Here is a 25,017-nt window from a genome sequence, read left to right as displayed (position 1 = left end):
TAATTTAAAAGGAAAACAAATGTTATCTGTACAAAGCTGAGTTACAGTGGTATTACCTTGAATAGTTACAACAATAGCTAGAGAGCAAAAAAAAAAAAGTTCATCACTTGATTATAATGATGAAGTAGCCTATAGTTCAACAATCTGATGTGAGCTGTTTATTATGAGCCTAAGGTGAGGAATAAGAAAAGTAGTTATCAGATAAGAATTAGAGCGGAAAATAGCAAAACACAAAATTTTGACTATGACTAAAATATTACAGAAGGTTTACCTGTGCATAAAGATGAGAGATGTTATTATGAAAGATAGTTGAGTCTTGGTAAAGGACTTTGTGATGTAATATGTGTAGAATTTTTAAAAATCAACATTAAAGAATTAACGTGAACATGTGTATATAGTAACGGATGAATTGGAGGTATTTGGGTATTACAAGAAAAGTATTGATTTGCCTGTTTCCTATGCTTTGTCTTCTTTACACAGTATTGCTCATTTCATTTTACAACTGGGGTGGCAAAAATGTCAAGGCTGTTGGCACCTGCATTCTGTTAGCCCTTTGGGAGGGGAGTCCTGGCTGTAGGTGGACTGGTGGAGTAGGTGGGCTGGTGAAGCTGACCAGGCCATGGTGCTGCATGGACAACATATGTCCTAGGGTTTGGGGACAGGGTTGGAGTCTTGTGGAATTAGAATGCTGGGCAGAGGATAAAGGCAAAACCAGCTGTGTGGATCCAGCCAGCCCAGCAAGGAAGTGGCATATGAAGGCATATATATTGGTACAATACAGAATATCATGGTCTCCTTACTCTGGTTTAGAGCTAAGATGGACTGCATTCGCTGGTGAGTGGCATCTGTAACTCCCCTGGGTGGCCCAGGGAGGCCAGGAGTGGGGCTGCCATCCACAGTTGTACTTCAGAGGAGCAGGCAGAGAATTTTGTTTGAGTCTGGGTCTGAGCAACTGCAGGACAGGATGGGTTCTTGGCTCAGGTCCCTGAAAGACATTAGGGAGAGTGCCCAGGTAAGCTTGCCCTTATGTAGGCCTTGTATGGGGTGGTCATCCACTCTGGAACCTTGCACGTTCATGTTAGGCAACAGCTCCGACTAAGAGGCCTGGCACAGGGGAGGAGGGTGTAGGCGTGAACCATCCCTCTGGGAACAGCATCTCCCAGAGCACATTGTCCTGGTTGAAGCAGAAGAAGAAAGGAAAAACATGGGAACTCTCTACTGAGATCAAGACCATTGAACAAAGGTGCTTCAAGCCCTCCTTAGCAGATTAACACGTCACTGTTTCTATGCCTCCTTCATGTTTTCTCAACATTTCTATGCATTTTCACCTTTCTTTTTATTTCATGGGAAGATACACAGCCCTCTGCCCAATGACAGCCCCTCTGTCTGGGAATCCATTCTCCTTCGATTGTTTTGGGATTTGTATGTCCTTTGTCTTTTCATCTTGCTGGCTTCTTTAAAATATACCTGCGACTCTTCTGCTCTCAACAGCAACAACCAACAAACAACAATGTCTTCTCTTAACCCTATGAGCTCCTCAATCTATACCTTTCTTCTTGTCCATGAGCTGATCATGCCCTCTTTGAACAATTACAATAAAACTTCTATCTTCCTCAAGTTGGGACACATGGTTTCGAAGGTATTGGCCTTCTGTGGACCCCTTTGCCTGGCAAAGCAATAAAACAATTCTTTTCTCCTTCACTCCCCAAAAGACAACGTTATTGAGGTAAAATTGACATGCCATAACCTGCACTTTTTTGGTTGCACTGGGTCTTCATTGCAGCTCAGAGGTTTTCTCTAGTTGTGGCAAGCAGGCTCTCTAGTTGCAGTGCACGGGCTTAGTTGGCCCATGACATATGGGATCTTAGCTCCTTGAACAAGGATCAAACCCATGTCCTCTGCATTGGAAGGCAGATTCTTAACCACTGGACCCCCAGGGATGTCCCAACCTGCACATATTTGAAGAACACAATTTGAAAATTCTTACACATTTACACATCCTTACGATACTGCCATAATGAAGATAATGACATAGTCATCACCACCCACATTTTTCTCATGCCTTGTGTTAATCCCTCCCTTCTGTGGACCCTTTGCTATATGTTCACTCCTTCCTACACCAGTCCTATTCCCCAGGAAACAACTGACCTGCTATCACTATGCATTAGTTTAAACAATCCAGAATTTTATATGAATGGAATTACATAATATGTATTTTTTGGTCTAGTTTCTTTCATGCACTGTAATTATTTTGAGATTGATCCATGTTGTTGCCTGTATTGATAGTTCATTCCTTGTCTTTGTCAGGTTGAGAAAGTTCTTTTCTATTACTAGTTTGCAGAATTAAAAAAAAAATCAGAAATAGATGCTGAAATTTGTCATTTGCTTTTTAAATACATCAATTGAGGTAATTTTATGTTTTTTTCTGTTTTAGTTTGTTATTATGACAAATTACATAGGTTGCTTTCAGAATGTTAAACCAACTTTGTATTCTTTGGATAAGCTTTGGCTGGTCATGATGTATTATCTTTTTAATATATTGTTAAGTTCTAGTTTCTATAATTTAGTTTAGAATGTTTGCATCCTTGTTCATGAGGGTTAATTAATTTATAATTTTCCTTTCTTATATTGTCTTTGTCTGATTTTGATATCAAGGTAATGCTGACCTTATAAAATGAGTTCAGAAATATTTCCTCCTCTTCCATGTTCTCAAATAACTTAAAAAGAATTGTTATTTCTTCTTTAAATATTTGCTATAATCAGGAAAGCCATTTGGGCCTGATTTTGGAGGGGATAAAGGGTGGGAAGTTTTATTTATTTCAAATCTCTTTTCCTTCTATTCATCTTGTATTTCTGAAAAAGTCTTTATAGCTTTTGCTTTTGAAAGTCACTTTTGTTGGATTAAAGAATTCTGACAGTTTTCCTTTAAATTTATTAAAGGATGTTGCTCTGCTGATTTCTGATAAGAAATCTAATGTTACCTTTACCTTTGTTCCTCTGTGTGTGACATAGGTTTGTTTCACTTTGGTTGCTTTCAAAATAGTTTCCTTATCACTGACACTGTGCAATTTGATTACAATGTGACTTGGGGTAGTTTTCTTCATGTTTCTCATGCTTAGAGTTTGTTCATCTGTAATGTATAATATGGGGAAGTTTTAGCCATTATTTCTTCAAATATATTTTCTGTATTTGCCTTTCTTCAGGGATATAAATTACATGTACACTAGGCTGATAGAAGGGACCCTACAGTTCACAGATGCTCATTTTGTTTTATTTAGAAAATTTTTTTTAATCTCTGTCTTCCAGTTGGAATAGTGTCTACATTTTCAAGGTCACTAATTTCTCTTTCTTTAATATATAATCTCCATTAATCCAAACCAATTTTTTTTCTATTTTTGACATTGTAGTTTTTAATCTCTGAAAGTTCAAATTGGTTCTATTTTGTATCTTCCATATCTCTACTTAATTTTTTTAACATATTCAATAAAATGATAATAACTCTTTTAATGTCCTTTTCTGATAACTTTAATAAGTGTGTTAGTTCAGGATGATTTTTATGATTTGTCTGTTATTTAATGGTCATAGTTCCCTACTGCTTTCCATACCTGCAATTTTTATTTGGTGTCAGGCATTGTAAATTTTACCTTCTTCGGTGCTAGAATTGTTTAAACTTATATAAATGTTCTTTAGCTTTGTTTTGGAACACAGTTAACTTACATGGAAGTAGTTTGATGCTTTCATGTCTTGCTATTCAGATTTGCTAGGCACTGATCAATCTATGGCGAATTATTCCATTCGTCCCAGGTGGTGCAGTGGTAAAGAATCCACCTGCCAATGCAGAAAACACAGCTTTGATCCCTGGATCAGGAAGATCCCCTGGAGGAGGAAATGGCAACCCACTGTTGTATTCTTGCCTGGAAAATCCCATGGAGAGAAGGACCTGGCAGACTACAGTCTACGGAGTCGCAAAGAGTTGGACACGACTGAGTGAGTGAGCATGAGCATTCCTTGCTACTGAGGCAAGAACTTTTTGAGCATCCTACCTAATGCACCATGAATTAGACTTTCCTGACTGGATGTATGAACAAGTACAATTCCTGGGCCTGTGTGAGAACTTTGTCCATCTTGGTACCCCTGACTCTCAACTTTGTCTCCTGAATCTGGGGAATCTGCTTGATTCCACTGGGATTCCCTCTCTGTTCTGGGGCCCAAAACACCTTTAACCAATAATCTGAGACAGTTATAAGGCAAATTGTGAATTATTGTCCTTTGTTGCCCTGCTTTCAGTATCTTAAAAAATATTGGTTCATATATTTTGTCTGTTTTTTTGTTCGTTTGTTTTGGGTGGGAGGGTAAATTTTGTCCCTGTTACTCCATCTTGGCTAGAAGCAGAAGTTCTTGGAAATATATTTAAATCCTCTTAAAATACAAATATTTACATGGCTGCAATTAGAGTATATGCATCATTTTATGGTCAAATCAACATTATGTCTCAGACAGACAGTTTCTATATTTCTAAATAGCTTTCATAATTGCCCTTTTAGTAGATGCAAAATATTCCACAGTGTGCCAAATTTATTTGAGAGCAATTTATACGTTAAAGAATGATTGGTTCCAAAAAAGAATTTCAGATGGCTTACTGACAAAAAGGCCTACTAAATAAGAGTAATACATTATGAATTAAAAAGAAAAACAAGGTTGAGGAAAACCAAGAAAACAGTAATGCCAACTATGATAATATCTGCTCTAATTGAAAGTAAAATTAGGCTTCAAGTATTCTGACAGCCAAAGGTGCCAACTGTGATGAGTTCTATTATTTCCATTTTACGGATGTAGAGGAGATTTAAGGGAACTGACTGTTATTTAAGGCCTACTGCGTGCTGCTTAACCAAAGGTATCATAACATTTGACTTGATTTTCACCTCATCCTCTTGGTATCTACTCTGTGTCACAGAGCAAATGACAGAGTAGCTTTCTGATTTCCAAGAGTAAAATGTCATAGCAAGGTTTCTGGGGCTAAAGCCATCAGTCATTCAGACTACCTCAGGAGGAACAGACATTTTCCTTGTACTAAATTCCAAGAGAAATTTGTTGCATGGGGCAATTTATACAGGCAGCAATGAGTGACCCAAACATCAGAGTCTACCAAACAGCTTCACACTAAGTACAGAAGAGGTTTTTATTGGCTATTTTTTTTTTTTTTTGCAGTAGATTTTGCTGCGGGTGACATTAAACTGTGCTTTAACTAAGGTGCTTTTAGGAGGAGCTACACTGAAAGGAGGGCTTCCCAGGTGGCCCAGTGGTAAAGAATCTTCCTGCCAAGCAGGAGACATGGGTTGGGAAAATCCCCTTGAGCAGGAAATGTCAACTCACCCCAGTATTCTTGCCTGGGAAATCCCACGGACAGAGTTTTTCCTGGTGGGCTACAGTCCATGGGGTCACAAAGACTTGGATATACTGAGTGACTAAACAGCAGCAGCAACACTGAAAGGAATTACTATGCAGCTTTCTTGAGATGTTACATTAGCCAAAGATGGAACTTAGTTACTTAGAGGAAAGGATTGCTGTTCTCCAAACTTTCTATTTTGCTGATTTTGATTGCTCTTGGTTGAGGTTTTACAAAGATCTATAGAGCTCATATCTTTGTTTCTTTCTTTGTTTGATAAGGGTTTGTTTTATACTAATTGATTTCTCTTCTTCAGACCACTCCATTATCCTTCCCAGTTTAATCTCTACATCTGTAACTCTACTAAAAGCTCCAGGCATGTTTGTGGAGGAACCATTATGTTTGGGACCCTGAGGTTCTCTTTCTTCTCCTCTGTCAGACTGCTAGTTTTCTTCACAAAAGCCACGTGTTCTACCCACCCCTTCTAGTGTGCTGTCCTTGACCCTTCCTTCTTGTATTTGACATTTTAGCATCCTTATTGGTGGCCAGTTTAATATTATTGAACTCCTACTGATCTGTGCTTGATGCTTGCAGCTATGGGATTTCACAGAGAGAAATGGTGCCTGATTCTGATGTCAGGTTGTTCATTCTCTAGTAGGAGGATAATAAAGGAAAGTGAACAATTGTTGCAAAAAAGCAGTAACTTAAACGTTGTACAAACAGCGGAGGCACTCATGGCGTCATTGGGTCCAAACGCATTCACTCCACTCCATCTTCCCACTGCATTTGAACTTGAGTGGACACTGATTTTTTTTCTTTTTTCTTTTTTTCATTTATTTTTATTCGTTGGAGGCTAATTACTTGAAAATATTGTAGTGGTTTTTGCCATACATTGACATGAATCAGCCATGGATTTTCATGTGTTCCCCATCCCGATCCCCCCTCCCGCCTTCCTCTCCATCCCATCCCTCTGGGTCTTCCCAGTGCACCAGCCCTGAGCACTTGTCTCATGCATCCAGCCTGGGCTGGTGATCTCTTTCACCCTTGATAGTAAACTTGTTTCAATGCTGTTTTCTCTGAACATCCCACCCTCACCTTCTCCCATAGAGTCTAAAAGTCTGTTCTGTACATCTGGGACACCGATATTAAGCTGCAACCTTCTTTGTTTCCTTTCCAACTCCACCCCTTCATTTCTACATGGTCACCTCCAGAGATCAAACCTTGAGCCTTTGGAGTGGGAGCACTGACTCCAAGACCCTAGACTTCAGAGAGCTAACCCTGGGGAGTATCAAATAGTGAGAACTCACACAAAGAAAACCACTTGAATATAAAACCCGGCATCACCGAACCACCAGTAGCACCCTGTAGAGGACGCCTAATCTAAACAACAAACAAAACAAAAATACAAACCCAATCATCAGCAGACAGAATTACCACCACACTCAGCCTTGCCCATTGGGGGAAAAACAAACAAAAACTCAGAACAAATCTCACCCTATATGAAGCTTACACAAACCAGTAGACGAACCTTGCTGCTGCTGCTGCTGCTGCTGCTAAGTTGCTTCAGTCGGAGGGCAAAAACCAAAGGAAGAAAGAATTCAACCTTGAAGCCTGGGAAAAGGAGACTTCAAACACAATAAGTTAAAAAAAATAATGAAAAGGCAGAGAAATATTATACAAATGGAGGAACAAACTAGAAACATAGAAGTCCAAATAAATGAAGAGGAAATAGGCAAACTACCTGAAACAGAATTCAGAATAATGATAGTAAAGATGATCAAAAACCTTGAAAACAAAATGGAGAAAATGCAAGAATCAGTTAACAAAGACCTAGAAGAATTAAAAAATAAACATACAGAGACAAACAACACAATTACTGAAATTAAAAATAGTCTAGAAAAAATCAATAGCAGAATATCTGAAGCAGAAGAATGAATCAGTGAGCTGGAAGATAAAATGGTGGAAATAACTTCTGAAGAGCAGAATAAAGTAAAAAGAAAGAAAAGAATTTAGGACAGTCTCAGAGACTTCTGGGATCATATCAAACACACCAACATTCGAATTATAGGGGTCCCAGAAGAAGAGAAAAAGAAAGGGTATGAGAAAATTTTTGAAGACATTATAGTTGAAAATTTCCCCAACATGGAAAAGGAAATAGTCAATCAAATCCAAGAGGCACAAAGAGTCCCATACAGGATAAACCCAAGGAGAAACATGCCAAGACACATACTAATCAAACTAACAAAGACTAAACACAAAGAAAGAATATTGAAAGCAGCAAGGGAGAAGCAGCAAGTAACATACAAGGGAAACTCCATACGCTTAACAGCTGATCTTTCAGCAGAAACTCTGCAGGTCAGAAGAAAATGGCAGCGTATATTTAAAATACTGAAAGGGAAAAAATCTACAGCCAAGATTCCTGTACCCAGCAAGGATCTCATTCAAAACTGATGGAGAAATCAAAAGTGTTCCATACAAGCAAAAGCTAAGAGAATTGGCACCAACAAACCAGTTTTACAACAAATATTAAAGGGGCTTATGTAGTCAAGAAATACAAGAGAAGAAAAAAGATCTACAAAATAAACCCCAAACAATTAGAAAGTGGCAATAGGAACACATATATCAATAATTACTTTAAATGTAAATGGATTGAATGCTCCAACCCAAAGACACAGACTGGCTGAATGGATACATAAACAAGACCCATATATATGCTGTCTACAAGAAACTCACTTCAGACCTCAAGATACATATGGACTGAAAGTGAGAGGATGGAAAAATATATTCCATGCAAATGGGAAGCAAAAGAAAGCTAGAGTAGCAATCCTCATATCAGACAAAATAGACTTTAAAATAAAGAAGTTACAAGAGATAAGGAAGGACACTACATAATGATCAAGGGATCAGTCCAAGAGGAAGATGTAACAACTATAAATATCTATGCACCCAACATAGGAGCACCTCAATACATAAGACAAATATTAACAGACATAAAAGGAGAAGTTGACCGTAACACAAAGTAGTAGGGGACTTTAACACCCCACTCAAACCAATGGACAGATCATCAAAGCAGAAAATTAATATGGAAACACAAGTCTTCAATGATACATTAGATGAGATGGATCTCATTGATATCTTCAAGCCATTCCATCCAAATGCAGAAGAATACACCTTCTTCTCAAGTGCACATGGAACATTCTCCAGGATAGACCACATCTTGGGTCACAAATCAAACCTCAGTAAATTTAAGAAAATTGAAATCATATCAAGCATCTTCTCTGACCACAATGCTATGAGACTAGTTATCAATTACAAGAAAAAACTGTTAGAAATGCAAACACATGGAGATTAAACAACATGTTTCTAAATGACCAATAGGTTACTGAAGAAATCAAAAGGGAAATAAAAAAATTTCTAGAAACAAATGACAATGAAAACAGGACAACTCAAAACCTATGGGATGCAGCAAAAGCGGTTCTAAGAAGGAAGTTTATAGCAATACAATCCTACCTCAAGAAACAAGAAAAACATCAAACAGACAACATAACTTTACGCCTAAAACAACTGAACAAAGAAGAAAAAAACCCCTAAAATTAGTAGAAGGAAAGAAATCATAAAGATTTGAGCAGAAATAAATGAAAAAGAAATGAAAGAAATAATAGTAAAAATTAATAAAACTAAAGCTGGTTCTTTGAGAAGATAGACAAAATTGACAAACATTTAACCAGACTCATAAAGAACAGAAGAGAGAAGAATCAATTCAACAAAATTAGAAATGGAAAAGGAGAGATTACAACAGACAATGCAGAAACAAAGAGTTAGAGTATTATGAACAACTATATGGTAATAAAATGGAAAACGTGGGAGAAATGGACAGATTTTTACAAAAGTTCAATTTTCCAAGACTGAACCAGGAAGAAATAGAAATTATGAACAACCCAATTACAAGCACTAAAATTGAAGCTGTGATAAAAAAAATCTCCCCCAAAACAAAAGCCCAGGACCAGATGGCTTCATAGGAGATTTCTATCAACCATTTTAGTTAAGTTCAGTTCAGTCGCTCAGTCATGTCTGACTCTTCATAACCCCATGGACCACAGCATGCCAGGCCTCCCTGTCCATCACCAACTCCCGGAGTCTACTCAAACTCATCTCCATTGAGTTGGTGATGCCATCCCACCATCTCATCCTCTGTTGACCCCTTCTCCTCCTGCCCCCAATCCCTCCCAGCATCAGGGTCTTTTCAAATGAATCAGCTCTTCACAATCAGGTGCCCAAAGTATTGGACTTTCAGCTTCAACATCAGTCCTTCCAATGAACACTCAGGTCTGATCTCTTTTATGATGGATTGGTTGGTTCTCCTTGCAGTCCAAGGGACTCTCAAGAGTCTTCTCCAACACCACGGTTCAAAAGCATCAATTCTTCAGCCCTCAGCTTTCTTTATGGTCCAACTCTCACATCCATACATGACTACTGGAAAAGCCATAGCCTTGACTAGACGGACCTTTGTTGGCAAAGTAATGTCTCTGATTTTTAACAAGCTGTCTAGGTTGGTCATAACTTTCCTTTCAAGGAACAAGTGTCTTTTAATTTCATGGCTGCAGAGACCATCTACAGTGATTTTGGAGCCCCCAAAATAAAGTCTGCCACTGTTTCCACTGTTTCCCCATCTATTTCCCATGAAGTGATGGGACCAGACACCATGATCAACCATTTAGAGAAGAGCTAATGCCTATTCTTCTAAAAGTCCTTCAAAAACTTGCAGAGGAAGGAACACTTCCAAGCTCATTCTAAGAGGCCACCACCATCACCCTGATACCAAAACCAGACAAAGACAACATAAAAAAAGAAAACTACAGGCCAATATCACTGATGAACATAAGTGCAAAAAACCTCAACAAAATTTTAGCAAACAGAAATCAGCAACACATCAAAAAGCTCATACACTATGATAAAGTTGGGTTTATTCCAGGAATGCAAGGATTCTTCAATATACACAAATCAATTAATGTGATAGACTATATTAACAAATTGAATGATAAAAACCATATGATAATCTCAATAGGTGCAGAAAAAGCCTTTGACAAAATCCAGCACCCATTTATGACTAAACCTCTTTAAAAAATGGGCATAAAAGGAACCTACCTCAGCATAGCAAAGGACATATATGATAAGCCTACAGCAAACATTATTCTCAGTGATCAGAAACTGAAAGCATTCCCCCTAAGATCAGGAACAAGACAAGGTGTCCACTTTCACCACTATTATTCAACATAGTTCTGGAAGTCCTAACTACAGCAATCAGAGAAGAAAAAGAAATAAAAGGAATCCGGATTGGAAAAGAAGAAGTAAAGCTGTCACTGTTTGCAGATGACATGATATTATACATAGAAAACCCTAATATAATATCAGAAAATTACTAGTGTTAATCAGTGAGTTTAGCAAAGCTGCAGGATACAAAATCAATACACAGAAATCACTTGCATTTTTACATACTAACAATGCAAAATCAGAAAGAGAAATTAAGGAATCAATCCCATTCACCATTGCCATGAAAAGAATTAAATATTTGGGAATAAACTTACCTAAGGAGACAAAAGAACTGTATGCAGAAAATTATAAGACACTAATGAAAGAAATCAAAGACAATGTAAACAGATGGAGAGATAGTCCATGTTCCTGGGTAGAAAGAATCAATATTGTGAAAATGACTGTACTACTAAATGCCATCTATAGATTCAATGCAATCCCTATCAAATTACTAGTGGCATTTTTCACAGAACTAGAACAAGAAAGTTCACAATTCATATGGAAACACAAAAGGCCCCAAAGAGCCAAAGCAGCCTTGAGAAAGAAGAATGGATCTGGAGGAATCAACCTTCCTGACTTCAGATTATGGTTGGATAGGACTTCCCTGGTGGCTCAGATGGTAAAGTGTCTGCCTACAAAGCGGGAGACCCGGGTTCAATCCTTGGATTGGGAAGATCCCCTGGAGAAGGAAATGGCAACCAACTCCAGTACTCTTGCCTGGAAAATCCCATGAATGGAGGAGCCTAGTAGGCTATAGTCCATAGGGCCACAGAGTTGGACATGACTGAGTGACTTCACCTCACTTCACAAGGCTACAGTCATTAGGACAGTATGGTACTGGCACAAAAATAAAAATATAGACCAATGGAACAAGATAGAAAGCCTAGAGATAAACCCATGCACCTATGGGTACCTTGTTTTTGACAAAGGAGGCAAGAGTATACACGGGGTAAAGACAGCTCTTCTCTAAATGATGCTGGGAAAACTGGACGGCTACATGTAAAAGAATGAAATTAGAACACTTCCTAACACCATACACAAAGATAAACTCAAAATGGATTAAAGACCTAAATGTAATTTCAGAAACAATAACTGTACAAAAAACATCTTCACGACCCAGATAATCACGATGCTGTGATCACTCACACTCAGCTAGAGCCAGACATCCTGGTATGTGAAGTCAAGTGGGCCTGAGGAAGCATCACTATGAACAAAGCTAGTGGAGGTGATGGAATTCTGGTGGAGATATTTCAAATCCTGAAAGATGATGCTGTGAAAGTACTGCACTCAATGTCAGCAAATTTGGAAAACTCAGCAGGGGCCACAAGACTGGAAAAAGTCAGTTTTCATTCCAATCCCAAAGAAAGGCAATGCCAAAGAATGCTCAAACTACCACACAATTGCACTCATCTCACACACTAGTAAAGTAATGTTCAAAATTCTCCAAGCAGGGCTTCAGCAATACATGAACCATAAACTTCCAGATGTTCAAGAAGTAAAGCTGTCACTGTTTGCAGATGACATGATACTATACATAGAAAACCCTAATATAATATCAGAAAATTACTAGTGTTAATCAGTGAAAAAGAAGAAAAACCAGAGATCTTCTTTTAGAAGATCTTTAGATCTTTTTCTTTTAGAAAAAGAAGAGGAACCAGAGATCAAATTGACAACATCTGCTGGATCATTGAAAAAGCAAGAGAGTTCCAGAAAAACATCTATTTCTGCTTTATTGACTATGCCAAAGCCTTTGACTGTGTGGATTACAATATACTGTGGAAAATTCTGAAAGAGATGGGAATACCAGACCACCTGACCTGCCTCTTGAGAAACCTGTATACAGGTCAGGAAGCAACAATCAGAACTAGACATGGAACAACAGACTTGTTCCAAATAGGAAAAGGAGTACATCAAGGCTGTATATTGTCACCCTGTTTATTTAACTTATATGCAGAGTACCTTGTGAGAAACGCTGGGCTGGAGGAAGCACAAGCTGGAATCAAGATTGCTGCGGGAAATATCAATAACCTCAGATATGCAGATGACACCACCCTTATGGCAGAAAGTGAAGAAGAACTAAAGAGCCTCTTGATGAAAGTGAAAGAGGAGAGTGAAAAGGTTGACTTAAAGCTCAACATTCAGAAAACTAAGATCATGGCATCTGGTCCCATCACTTCATGGGAAATAGATGGGGAAACAGTGGAAACAGTGGCAGACTTTATTTTGGGGGGCTCCAAAATCACTGTAGATGGTCTCTGCAGCCATGAAATTAAAAGACACTTGTTCCTTGAAAGGAAAGCTATGGCCAACCTAGACAGCTTGTTAAAAATCAGAGACATTACTTTGCCAACAAAGGTTCGTCTAGTCAAGGCTATGGCTTTTCCAGTAGTCATGTATGGATGAGAGAGTTGGACCATAAAGAAAGCTGAGGGCTGAAGAATTGATGCTTTTGAACCGTGGTGTTGGAGAAGACTCTTGAGAGTCCCTTGGACTGCAAGGAGAACCAATCAATCTATCGTAAAAGAGATCAGACCTGAGTGTTCATTGGAAGGACTGATGTTGAAGCTGAAAGTCCAATACTTTGGGCATCTGATTGTGAAGAGCTGACTCATTTGAAAAGACCCTGATGCTTGGAGGGATTGGGGGCAGGAGGAGAAGGGGTCAACAGAGGATGAGATGGTGGGATGGCATCACCAACTCAATGGAGATGAGTTTGAGTAAACTCTGGGAGTTGGTAACAGACAGGGAGGCCTGGTGTGCTGCAGTCCGTGGGGTCTCAAAGAGTCGGACATGGCTGAGCGACTGAACTGTACTGAATGCATATATGCAGAATCTAGAAAAATGGTATTGAAGAATTTATTTACAGGGCAGCAGTGAAGAAGCAGACATAGAGAATAGACTTATGGACATGGGGAGAGAGAAGAGGGGTGAGATGTATGGAAAGAGTAACATGGAAGCTTACATTACCATATATAAAATAGATAGCCAATGGGAATTTGCTGTATGACTCAGGAAACTCAAACAGTGGCTCTGTGTCAATGAAGAGGGATGAAATAGCACAGGAGATGAGAGGGAGTTTCAAAAGGGAGGGGATATATGTGTACCTATGGCTGATTTATGTTGAGGTTTGACAGAAAACAACAACATTCTGTAAAGCAATTCTTCAATAAAAAATAAATTTTAAAAAGATGGTAAAGCAATTAAAATTGCTATTATTGCTCTATTCCAATTAAAATTTTTTTAAAAAATAATAAAAAAGTTATACAAACAAAGCACATTTGAATGCTCAAATAGAAAAGACAGAAAATGTTGCATCAAGGCTATAACTCTTGGTATTGAAAGTTATGTAAACATATATACTTTCACCAGAGCCAGTTTTTGCAGCTCCCGGACTTGCTTGGCCCCTATCATGGCCTCTGGAATTTAGCTCTTTGCTTGGTGGGGAACCCAGCTGCTGTCACTGTCATTTCACTTCCTAGCACAGCCAGTCATTCCAGCCTCCTCCAGAGTGTTGGCCAGACTTTGAGCCAGCTTCTACATACACTGAGGAAGGACCCTTAGCAAGCCCCAGTGCCTACAAAGGTGGGACTGACCCACAAAGGTGAAGGATGTCCTTTCATTTCTGTGCTCGCATATTATGCCTTTATCTTATGTTATGTTTAGCTACCTGAAGGTCAGCTAAAACTCTGAAATGTAAGGGAGTTCATAACCTGTAGAGCCCATTTAGCAAACAAGAGTCAGCTGATGGATAGGAGCAGGCTGGTAACCCCCCTCACCCACTCTGATAAATCATCCCAGGGAATGAAGTCCTATGCTTGTCTGGTCTCCATTCCTTACTACTGAGCATCTGTACTGTGACCAGCTGTAAAGGTACCATGTGGTATCCACTCTCATCCCCTCCCGTCTCCTTCACTCTTGCTGCCCTGAGATGACATATCCCAATAATGTCCTCACACTTGAGGCGTGTTGCTGGATGTGTTTTCTAGGTTCTTTCTATGGCAGGGATTCAGGGTGAAGCTTTCCAAGCAAAGTGCAGAGAGAGGGAGGCAGGTGTGCTGAGGTCTGATGTCAGTGGCTGGCACGCAGTCTCTTGTCCGCTGGTGTCCTGGGCTTCTCCATACGGGAACTCCTCCGGCTGGGCCCACCGTGGGTACACAGTTCCTCTGCCCTTGTCCACCAGCTGCAATAGCCACATGGTTACTTTTTTCCTTATGCTTTCTATAATTTCCAAGTATGTAATCCACATGGAATCATAAACCAGAAGTAGTAAAAGAGAAATTCTATGTATTCCCTTAAATTCCAACTCAAAAACAATGACGTTCTTGAAGCTAAAACTAACCTCTCTCTGCTCTGTGATGCCTGAACTGTTTTTAGGTCACTTTATAGCATTTATCACAGACTGTCTTGTCTCATAAATGATTCTTGGGTATCATTGCATCTACCAGATGAAAAGCCACTTGAGGGGAGAGATTATAATTGAGTTTTGTACCTTCTGCAAAGCCTATCACAGAATACAGCACATAATAGGTACTCAACAACGATGAGCTAAATACACTTAGCAACCCGTCCACAAGGTTAAGAGAACCCGCAAATATGTTCCTTAAATCATTACTATTATTATGGTTAATTTAAAATTCTTTTATGGTACCCACCAACAAATCTAAAATGTTCGGCAGCTCAATACAAAGCCACACTCAGATCATACTGTGAATTTTCAAGCACCTGACAGTGGGGATTGATTCTCAGACGTTCCCAAGGTCAAGGACATTAGAATCCAATCCAACAATATGGAAGAGAGTTTTGACCCATTGGATCACCATAAGAGACTTTTCATTCACTCCATTAATATTTCTGAGCACTTACTTTGTGCCAAGCACTGTGATGATCAAATAAATGCTTTTGAAAGTATAAATTATGTAGGGGAAACAGCTCTACTCGCCATAGGAACATTTAAAGGTTATTGATTTCTTTCCCCCAATTTTTATTTAGAAAATTGATTTCCATATTCCTATACTTTATACTGTGTAGTTAATTCCAAAGAATTTTTGTAGTCATTACAGCAGGTGAATAAAGGGAGAAATCAGAAAAGGGCATGAGAAACTTGCCAGAAGTATTAGTAATTGCTATTTCTAGTTGAAAAGGTGGACTCCAGAAGATATAAGCTTGGCAGTGCTCATAAAAAAGAAAAAAAGATGACTTAATTTTCTTAAATCTTTGACTCTGGGAAGCCTTTATATAATAAGCCTGGGCCAACTTCTTCTTTTTTTCCATTGACATCTTCCCAGGAAAATGCTGCATGATATGATTTTCAAGGCTAATTTGCTTTTTTTGTCTTAAGCACTGTCCCTGGCTACAAATTATCCTTCCAAGCCTCCCTAAGATAGAGAGTCTCCTTCAAAATTCCTAACAGGCAGCCTGGTGGAGAGATGGGAGGGAAAGAAGGGAGGGAGGCAGGGAGGGAGGGAGGGAGAGAGAGGTAGAGGGTGTCTGTCTGCCGTGTACATGTGGTGCAGGCAGGGAGATCAGAACGCTCACAGAACAGGCAGTGTAATTACATGGCCCTCGGAAGTATGCTAGCCCCAACGGGGAACACGGCTTGCCCGTCTACTTGGGGAGGAAAAGTAGATTTGGGGATAGTGGAAGGGGTCAGTTCATAACTGACTTCCTGCTTGGTTCTGGTGAGAGCATCTGCTCATCTCCAGTGACTGCCTGATGCTCGTGGTCAGGCTCTGCTCTCTCACTCCCAGAGACTTGATTTTGCAAAAGGGAACACACCTTTCTGCAGGAAAGAAGACTCTGACCAGACTGCGAGCGGTAGGTTGACATCCAGCTTGTTTATGCAGCAGAATTGCTGAGAGATGCAGAGAAGGCGGGGAGGGGAGGTTATTCGGGCTGCCTGATTTATCTGCAATAGGAAATGTTTTATTTTAATTGTCAGTTAAAAGAAGAGTTGCTGCCTAGGCTCAGGTGCCAGTGAAGCATCTCAGCTTTTATATTTGCGTTTGATGTGGTTTCTGTGCTTGCACGGCTTAGGGAAGCTAGGCAGGGTTCACCTTTAAAAACCTGCAGCTTCCTATTTTTCCTCTTTTTCTCCTCCCTCTCCCTAAGCAGAATTCCCACCCCTTCTTGCCAACATCTCCTTGACCTCCCCTGCCAGCCCATGTGAAATGTGGCCACTCAGTGTCTCAAGCCCTTTTGCACCTGAGTCTGGATTTTTTGCTGTTTTGCTGTAGGTTTCTGTGGATGCTCTGCAGTTGCCCAGGGCCCAGGCGGACTGAGTGTGCAGGAGGTTCGTGTATGGGAATCGGAGACCATGGCAGTGCAGCTGGTGCCAGACTCCGCGCTCAGCCTGCTGATGGTAAGTGCTTGGGAGGAGGTGGGGCCCGGGCAGCGCCCAGCTCCAGCCTCTCCGCATCACACACCACACACCATGGGCTGCTGCTCCTGCTGCTTCTGTAGCTGCAGACATGTTCAAAATCTCTGCTTTATCCCACACGCTGTTCTGAAATGATCTCTTAAGAGTCTCAGCCATGACAAAGCACTTCCAGGGAAAAGAAGCCTTAGATTTGCCATTTTAGAAACTTGTTGCTTAATGCTATTTTGAGAGATGAGTTTGCAAACAGGTGCTGAGAGCCTCCGGAAATAGATTCCCACCAACGCCTCCCCCTGGATCTCAGCATCCTCTCCCTGCCCCCCAATGCGCCTTTTTTTTTTTCAATCTAAATCGAGGTAATCAGGTTTGTTTGTTTGTTTGTTTACATCTTCTCATGGCAACCATGCAATTTTTTGCCCGCGCTGTGATGGAATAGGCCTTTCATTCCAGGTGCCCATGTGTCTACTCAGATTTCCCCATAAAATCAGCCCCTGGGGTTGGCTTGTGGCCTTTTGTGGCAGTTGGGCTGCAGAGCTGGAGAAAGCTTATCTCCCAACCACAATTGAGGAGACCGTGGCAAGCTCTGTATGGATCACTGACCTACTTTCAGCTGCTCTGTGATTTCTGTTATGTTAAAAAGGCCTCTGCTCTTAGCATATTTAAACAAACAAGGTCAGTGGCATTGCCTTGTTTTTACTTGATCAACCTTTTGCTGGATGCTGGGTTCAGGGTTTGCTTCTACAGTCCTGTGGCTCCACCCTCCTCCTCACCGTGTAGCCCACGTGCCCTGGGGATGCTGAGGGAAGCAGCCCACGTTAAGCTGGGTATGTGAATGGATGTCACAGTGACACGGGAGATTTTACGCATAAAGCATAAGTACTTCTGCTGTGTGCATTGGCCCCTCCTTTCTGATGGAGAAGGGGAGATGCTGCTTTTTGGAGACCTCGGGAGTTTATTAAGGTTGCTTGGAAGATGAATGGGCTGGGAGCCTATCTCCTGGGTGGTGAGCCAGGTCAAGCTAGGAGACAGATCCCTTGGTTCTGCATTATCCCAAATGTGGTTTAGGCCACAGAGGTACTTGAAATAATTGAGATTTCATGAGCCTCTGCTGGCTTCTGATGTCACTGGGGGAGAAGGATGGGAAAGAATGAAAGTTGTTATCTGGAGAAATTACCCTTTATACATTTTCCTTCCATCATAACTTCTATTGTTTGGTGATGCTTTAGCCTCCATCGTCTACCTATGGCCACAGAAGTGGATGGTGGGGATTTTGAGTGTTTGTGACTGTGGCACGCACTGAAGTGGCAGTAACTGTGAGGACCAGGGGACTCCCAGGAAACTGAGAGTCTGGGTTATATGCCAGAAAAGTAGAGATGTGCACGCTCACATGCAGGTATGCACATGTATATTATCTGATATTGTTTAAATAATACAGAAATAAATTCTGTATTGTGCTAATGCAAAGCAGAAATACGTTCTTGAGAAATGGCCTGCTTGTTTCCAGATTTCTGCTCTGAATTCTCTCCCGGGCTTCTGAGCACTGGGATATGTGTCTGTTTTCCTGGAAGCCCTAAGTTTGCATCTTTGGTCCCCAAACAGCTCAACATCCTGGTCTAGCTGCTTCTGATACAAACACACCCAGGTTCTCCTGGTTCCCAGATATTCCTGGGGCTCCCAGATGTTATGGTCACCAACCCGGAAGTCTCTGCAGCTCAGACTTTATCCTCTCTTTGTCGGCGGCCTCTGCCCTCAGATCTCTCCCCAGAACTCACCTCCTGCCCAGATTAAAGGACTGTGTGCACTTCTCACTTGGAAGCAGGGGGAAATAGCTCTTGACACCGTGATGGACCATTAGATTAGAAAACCCTGGAGCATTGTGTGTAATCGGAGTCAATGCATGTTTTCTGGTTCATGTGTTGTTTGTGGGAATTTTCCCCTATGGACTTCACTGTTTTTTTTTTTTCATCTTTAAGGGTAAAGCCTTCAAGCAATTATTTCCCTGACCAACTACATGATGAGTCTCAAAAATTATAAGCAAGTCCAGAAGGAAAGAAAGAAGGAAAAGAGGCCGTTTAGCAGAGTTGCTTTGGCTGTGAGTTGAGGAAGGAAGCTATAAACATTATTATTTATTAGCTAATCAATCAGCCAATCAGTTCCCAGTATTTATGGAGTGCTCAATGACTGAGGGAAGAAGCATAGTGTAAGATCGAGAGTGGGAGCCGCGCCCCCCACCCCCACCCCCCGCCCCAAACACCCAGTCTGGGAGAAGGTCAGTATCAGGATGCCCGATTGCCATTTTGGTTCTGTGCCTTGGAGTCACTGGGCTGCAGGGAATCCCAGAGGTGAGGGGAGGAAGGGGGAACATAGGTCCACGCCCATTGCTTTTGAATAAGGAGGCTGCCAGAGGTTATATTCAGTGTAGCCTCTAAATGGTTCAGGGCAGAAGATGTTTATTTGGCAGTGGGAATGGCAGTGGAGTCTAGAGGTGGAAAACCCTGTGTTCTGTTCCCGGCTTTACCATTCACTGGGTGATCCTGGGTATGTCGCTTCCCCTCTCTGTGCCTTAATCTGAAGGGGTCATGCTCATCACCGGGATTCTTTACAGCTCTGTTAGACATGATTTCAGACCCCTTGGAATAGTATTAAATATTTAGAAGAGGGCTCCTAATGCTTTATTCAGCATCATGTCTTATTTGCACCTTTAGCATGTGAACAATAGTGCTTTTGGAAATGTGTTCCCATTCATGTGGCTTTTACGCCAGGGCAAGTATGTTTCATACTATTTGCTGGAATGGGTGAGCATTAGGATTCATTTACATTCTGCTGTCAGGAGTCCTACCCCATGGAAGTCTGATTTATACTGTTGGACAAGAGTAGATGACTTTTGAGAAGTGCCTAATTGCCTTTGTAATGTGGGGCTGGGTTTGGGCATCTGGGTGGGGTTCTGGGTTGTACTGTGGTGGGTGATGAGATTCCACACAAGATGAAGGCCCTCAACAACCAATGAAGGGTGATCTTGGAGAGGATGGGTGCTAGTGGTGGGGACAGTCTCCCACGCTGTGGAAAAGCCCATCTCTGCAGAAAACTTGGGAAGCAAGAAAAGATATGCATTTGTCACACTGTTAGGAGCTTTCAGCCAGATGTGAGTAATTGTAGAGCAGGAAGCTCATTTGCTGAAGTCATATGAGTTTGGAATACACTAGAGCCAGGGATTCATTGATTATTTTGTAGTGACAGGATAGAGGTACACAACCAAGGGGCTACCAAGATGACATTATGACATTTTAGCTTTGAGATTCTGAAAGTTCAGACAATGATTAAAATTATTTTTAATGTAAATTAGCCAGCTTGTCAATAATGCACATCATGTTTTTCTGCAAGCAAAGTGTCTTTATATATATTATCTCACATAATCCCTTCAATAATTTTATTTTTAAGACAAAATTGTAATCAGAATTTGGGAACCTGTCAGTGGTCACACAGCAAAAATTGATGGTGCAACGTCTCAAAATTGAGGTCCTCTGACTCTTAAGCCAGTGCTCTGATACCATTTTAAAGCTTGAGAAACTGGCCACCAGGATCTTCTGACATTTTGGATCAGGCCCTCAGGGGGGCCTCACCTTGGAGCCCTTCTGCATTTTCCATGTTTCTAGGTGGGTAATCCTGTCTTCCTGGTCATCATTATTCTTTTCCATGTAGACATGTAAAATCAAAAAGTGGTATGCCACAAGTATGACTCAAGACATCTGGTTTGACTCTAACCAAATGAAGTATTTTTATATCCGTCAAAGACTTGCTATGTTTTCAAGGTTCCATTCTCTCGGACTCTGTTTCTAAGAAATTTCTAAGAGTCACATTTTACAATAGGAAAATTAAATATGTAAAAACTCTAATTCATAAGTCAGATGAATTAGCAGGTGGTTATTCTCAATGAATGAAGAGTGTGAATTAGGCTATCCAGCAGGTTCTTTCATTTATAAAAATTTGATTTTATATTTCTGAAATTCTCTCTAATAGAGTCACTCCTTGGTTTGTTTTAAATAGATTCTAGTTAATAATCTGCTGTCTTGTAGCTTTACTTTTCTCATTTCATTTCATTATAGACTCTTCTATCTTCAACCACTTTCTTCATTTGGATATTTTCTTTTTAATTAACTAAAAATTATTTGCTGAGTATATTCTCTGTCCAAAAAGAATAAAAACTGGTCACTAGCTTTAGTGGACTATAATCTAATTGGAGAGACAAAATAGAGACATGTGGAGACTCTAGTACACATTCACAGGATGACTTCGGAGAATGACATAAGAACTGTAATAATACAGTGCATAAGCATTACCAAGTGAGCTCTGGGGTATGCTGAGTTCAAAAGCCCTGGGGTGTACTGATTGTCAGAATGGAGGAACTGATTAAGTTAGGTATAGTGTTGAGGAATGGATGTGTCAAGAGAGCAAATTTGAGGTGAGGAGAGTGATGGAATTACACTCAAATCTATGTTGTGTTTGGACAATGGAAAATCAACTGGTTTGCATAGAGTGGCTATAAGTAACAAGGGGTTACATGGTCAGGAGAGTAGATTGGGGTGTGATTTAGGTCTAGTTCTGTTTGTTGTTGTTCAGTCACTAAGTTGCGTGTGACTCTTTGTGACCACATGGGCTGCAGCATGCCAGGATTCTTTGTCCTTCACTATCTCCTGGAGTTTGCTCAGATCCATGTCCAGTGAGTTGGTGAGATTATCTAACCATCTCATCCTCTGCTGCCCTCTCCTTTTGCCTTCAGTCTTTCCCAGCATCATGGTCTTTTCCAATGAGTCAGCTCTTCACATCAGGTGGCCAAAGTATTGGAGCTTCAGCTTCAGCATCAGTCCTTCCAATGAGTATTCAGGGTTAATTTCCTTTGGATTGACTGGTTTGATCTCCTTGCAGTCCAAGGAACTCTCAAGAGTCTTCTCTAGCATCACAATTCGAAAGCATCAGTTCTTTGGTTCTGAGCCTTCTTTATGGTCCAACTCTCACATCTGTACATGACTACTAGAAAAACCATAGCTTTGACTATATAGGCCTAATTTTCACCTAAATTTGACCAGTGAGAGGTGTCTAGTCAGAATTTCTGATAAAACCACAGATTTTCACCAGACCCCAGTTGGTAAATGGCATAGACTAAAATTGAACTCTGCCTTGAGGAATCTTGCTCTTGAGTTAACAATAATAATCTTTATGTTTTTCAAAGTGCTTTTGCATTTGTTGTCTTATCAGGTGTCCTCTGCAATTCAAGTGGGACAAGCACTCTATTGTTCTTTTATATGATGAAGCTGAGACTCAGAGAAGTTTAAATGACTTGCCCAACATGAAATTGAAATATTACCCAGGTTTCCATGATGGCTAACTCATAAATTTGAAAATGTGATATTGACAACCTTTATGGAAATTCAAAGAATAATACAAAGATGGGACTATCTAAGCATGGGGCCTGGGATGGGGACCCTGGATGTTGTAGTCTACAGGTGTGACTGGTTCATTTATCTTTCTGGTTTAAAGTAGAATAATTATGCAAAGTCTCTGGAAAATGTCTTGTCATTGTTACAACTAAAGCAGTAGCTAAAATCCTTCTTACACTTAATTGTCTAGTTTCTAAGGTGTAATTTCCTAATAGGTAAATCTGAAATCTTGATATCAATAATTTTTATCATTAGTGTTTAATACATAAATTTATCTGTTCTCAGAAGATGAAATTTGAAATCAATGACAGACAAATCACTTCTCTCAGATCATTCTTTTTGAATATATATTTTTTCATTTTATATCAAATCTGTCTCTCTGGTTGTGACAGAGACCTACTCAAACTAGCATCACAAAGAGAGGAAGATATTGACCAATATAATTGGGAAGACCAATAAATGACACAGCTCCAGGAAAAACTGGATCAAGGACTTTGGGTGATGGCCTCAGAACTGTATTCTGCCTCTCCCTGTGTCTCAATTCTACTTTGCTCTCATTGACTTCAGGCTCTGGAAGATTCATCCTCCAGCAACTCTGGGATTATTTGTCCTTAGGAGTTAGTGAACCAAACTAAATGAACAAGACTTTTTTTTTTTTTTTTAACAAGTTCATCTGTTACCATCTGTTTGGCCCTGTTGGATAATAGGCTTTTCCTAGAACAATCACGATGAGTCCAGGAATGTGTTCTTTGATCAAGCAGGTTGGCTTCTGTCTCTAGACCTGAGGTGAGGAAGGAGGTGGGCCAATTGGCTGAAAAATCCACCTGAATCACATGAAATGGGAAGGGCAAGTTCCAAAAGGAAAAGAACTCTCTGTAAGAGGGGAAGGGATGTAGTAAAGCAAAAACCATAGAAGTCCATTGGTCATTGCAACGAGTTTACCATTGTGGGAAGCCTACAGAACTAGCCATGGAGGGAAAGCATTGGTGAACCCTAAATCATAGGTTCAGTTTCACTCAAAAAGATAAATGGGAAACCCCAATTGTCTAAATAGTTTATGCTGGGTTGAACAAGTCTCACCATCACTAAAGTGGGATAATAATAGCTACTATTAATACATAAGATTTAGAATAATTCAATGAGATGTGTATGCAGAGTACTTAGCAATGTTCCTGGACCAAAGTTAATGCACAGTAAGTCCAGCTATCCCTAAGTATCCCTGGGAGGTTAGTTTCAGTACCCCAGTGGAAACCAAGGTCCTCAAGTTCCCTGTATAAAATGATGTAGAATTTGAGTATAACCTACCCACTTTCTCCCATGCACTTTAAATCATCCCTAGATTGCTTATAAGACCTCATACAATGTAAATGCTATGTCAACAGTTGTTATGCTGTAATGTTTAGGGAATAATGACAAGAAAAGAAATCTGTGCATGTTCAGCACAGACATAAACATCATAGGTCTGACTATACAGAGCATGTCAGCAACAACGTGATATTATTAGGGATTGCTTTCACTTAATGATCTGAAAGAGAAATACATAGGATAAAACAGAATATTTAAAATGCAAATAGAAAATATAATTATAAATATAGAAAATATAAATATATTCTCTCTCTCTCTCATACCCACACATGAACCCAAACCCTGGCTTTTCTCTCTTTCTCTCTCTTTTTGGCTGCACAGTGCAGCATGTAGGATCTTAGTTCCCTGACTGGGAAGCAAATCTGTGTCCTCTGCATTGGAATTACAGATTCTTAACCACTGGACTATGAGGGAAGTCTCTGGTCCTTTTCTGTTGCTAACCCTCGTGATGATGATGGTGATGGTGATGTTTGCTATATGTTGCCTACAGTGTGGATGCGGTGAGATGACAAGGTGTGGGCTGTAGGTGAGTGGTGAGACATCAAGCTAACTTGAACCTTCTCACGGAATGTCAGAAGGATCATCTGCACAGGAAGAACTGGGTTCTCCTGGTAGATGTTGACGCTGTGGAGGAGGTCAGGGGTATTGGCGTCAGGATCTGTGGAGTTTGAGGGCTCAGGATCTTCAGGCATCGAAGACTGAGGTTTCACAGTTGCAGATGCTTTAGTTAGCAGCGTTGTTATTGGAAGCTGGGTTTTTTTTTTTTTTTTTTTTTCATTTCCTTTGCATCAGCAAATAAATCTAGTGGTGGTTGTAAGAGTGTTGTTATTCCTCTGGTGACACAGAAACTTTGTTCCATCTAAAGACTGTGCTCAAGAATCATGTCCTTTAAAAACATTTGTGCCTGTTGAAAGTCTGCTTCAAATTTTTCAAGTGTCCAAATTGATGGCTCTGCCTCCTTTAAATTTTCTACATCACCACCACCATCATCATCACCTGTGAGGATTTCAGCATGTCTTCAAATTCCTTATTGGTAAGAGTTCCTCTATGTTCTTCTACATGATCCTCAACATCCACCCATGATGACGTCAGAGAATTCTTTCCCACCAATTTCCCTTGCAATGTTCAAGGTGTTCCTGACTTTTGCA

General features: G+C 40.3%; 1 protein-coding gene across 4 annotated transcripts in view; it reads left to right on the top strand.

Annotated features, from left to right (window-relative positions):
* The first annotated feature begins 3,816 nt into the window (after positions 1–3,816).
* Positions 3,817–25,017, top strand: part of FRMD4A (FERM domain containing 4A) — a 683,539-nt gene continuing 662,338 nt past the window's right edge. For 2 of the 4 annotated variants that reach the window (XM_070472081.1, XM_070472082.1), the window contains exons 1-2: positions 3,817–3,987; positions 16,930–17,054. In XM_070472081.1, coding sequence (XP_070328182.1) covers positions 3,927–3,987; positions 16,930–17,054 — 186 coding nt within the window. In that variant the 5' untranslated portion in view covers positions 3,817–3,926. Of the gene's footprint in view, positions 3,988–16,185; positions 16,511–16,929; positions 17,055–25,017 lie in introns of those variants that run through there. The other 2 variants (XM_020881295.2, XM_020881294.2) reach the window with 2 other exon arrangements.

The sequence above is a fragment of the Odocoileus virginianus genome, chromosome 9 (genome assembly GCF_023699985.2).
Source record: "Odocoileus virginianus isolate 20LAN1187 ecotype Illinois chromosome 9, Ovbor_1.2, whole genome shotgun sequence".
Classification (NCBI taxonomy): Eukaryota; Metazoa; Chordata; class Mammalia; order Artiodactyla; family Cervidae; genus Odocoileus; species Odocoileus virginianus.
Note: the sequence above shows the minus strand (reverse complement) of the source record. Positions and strands in the feature narration are given on the sequence as shown.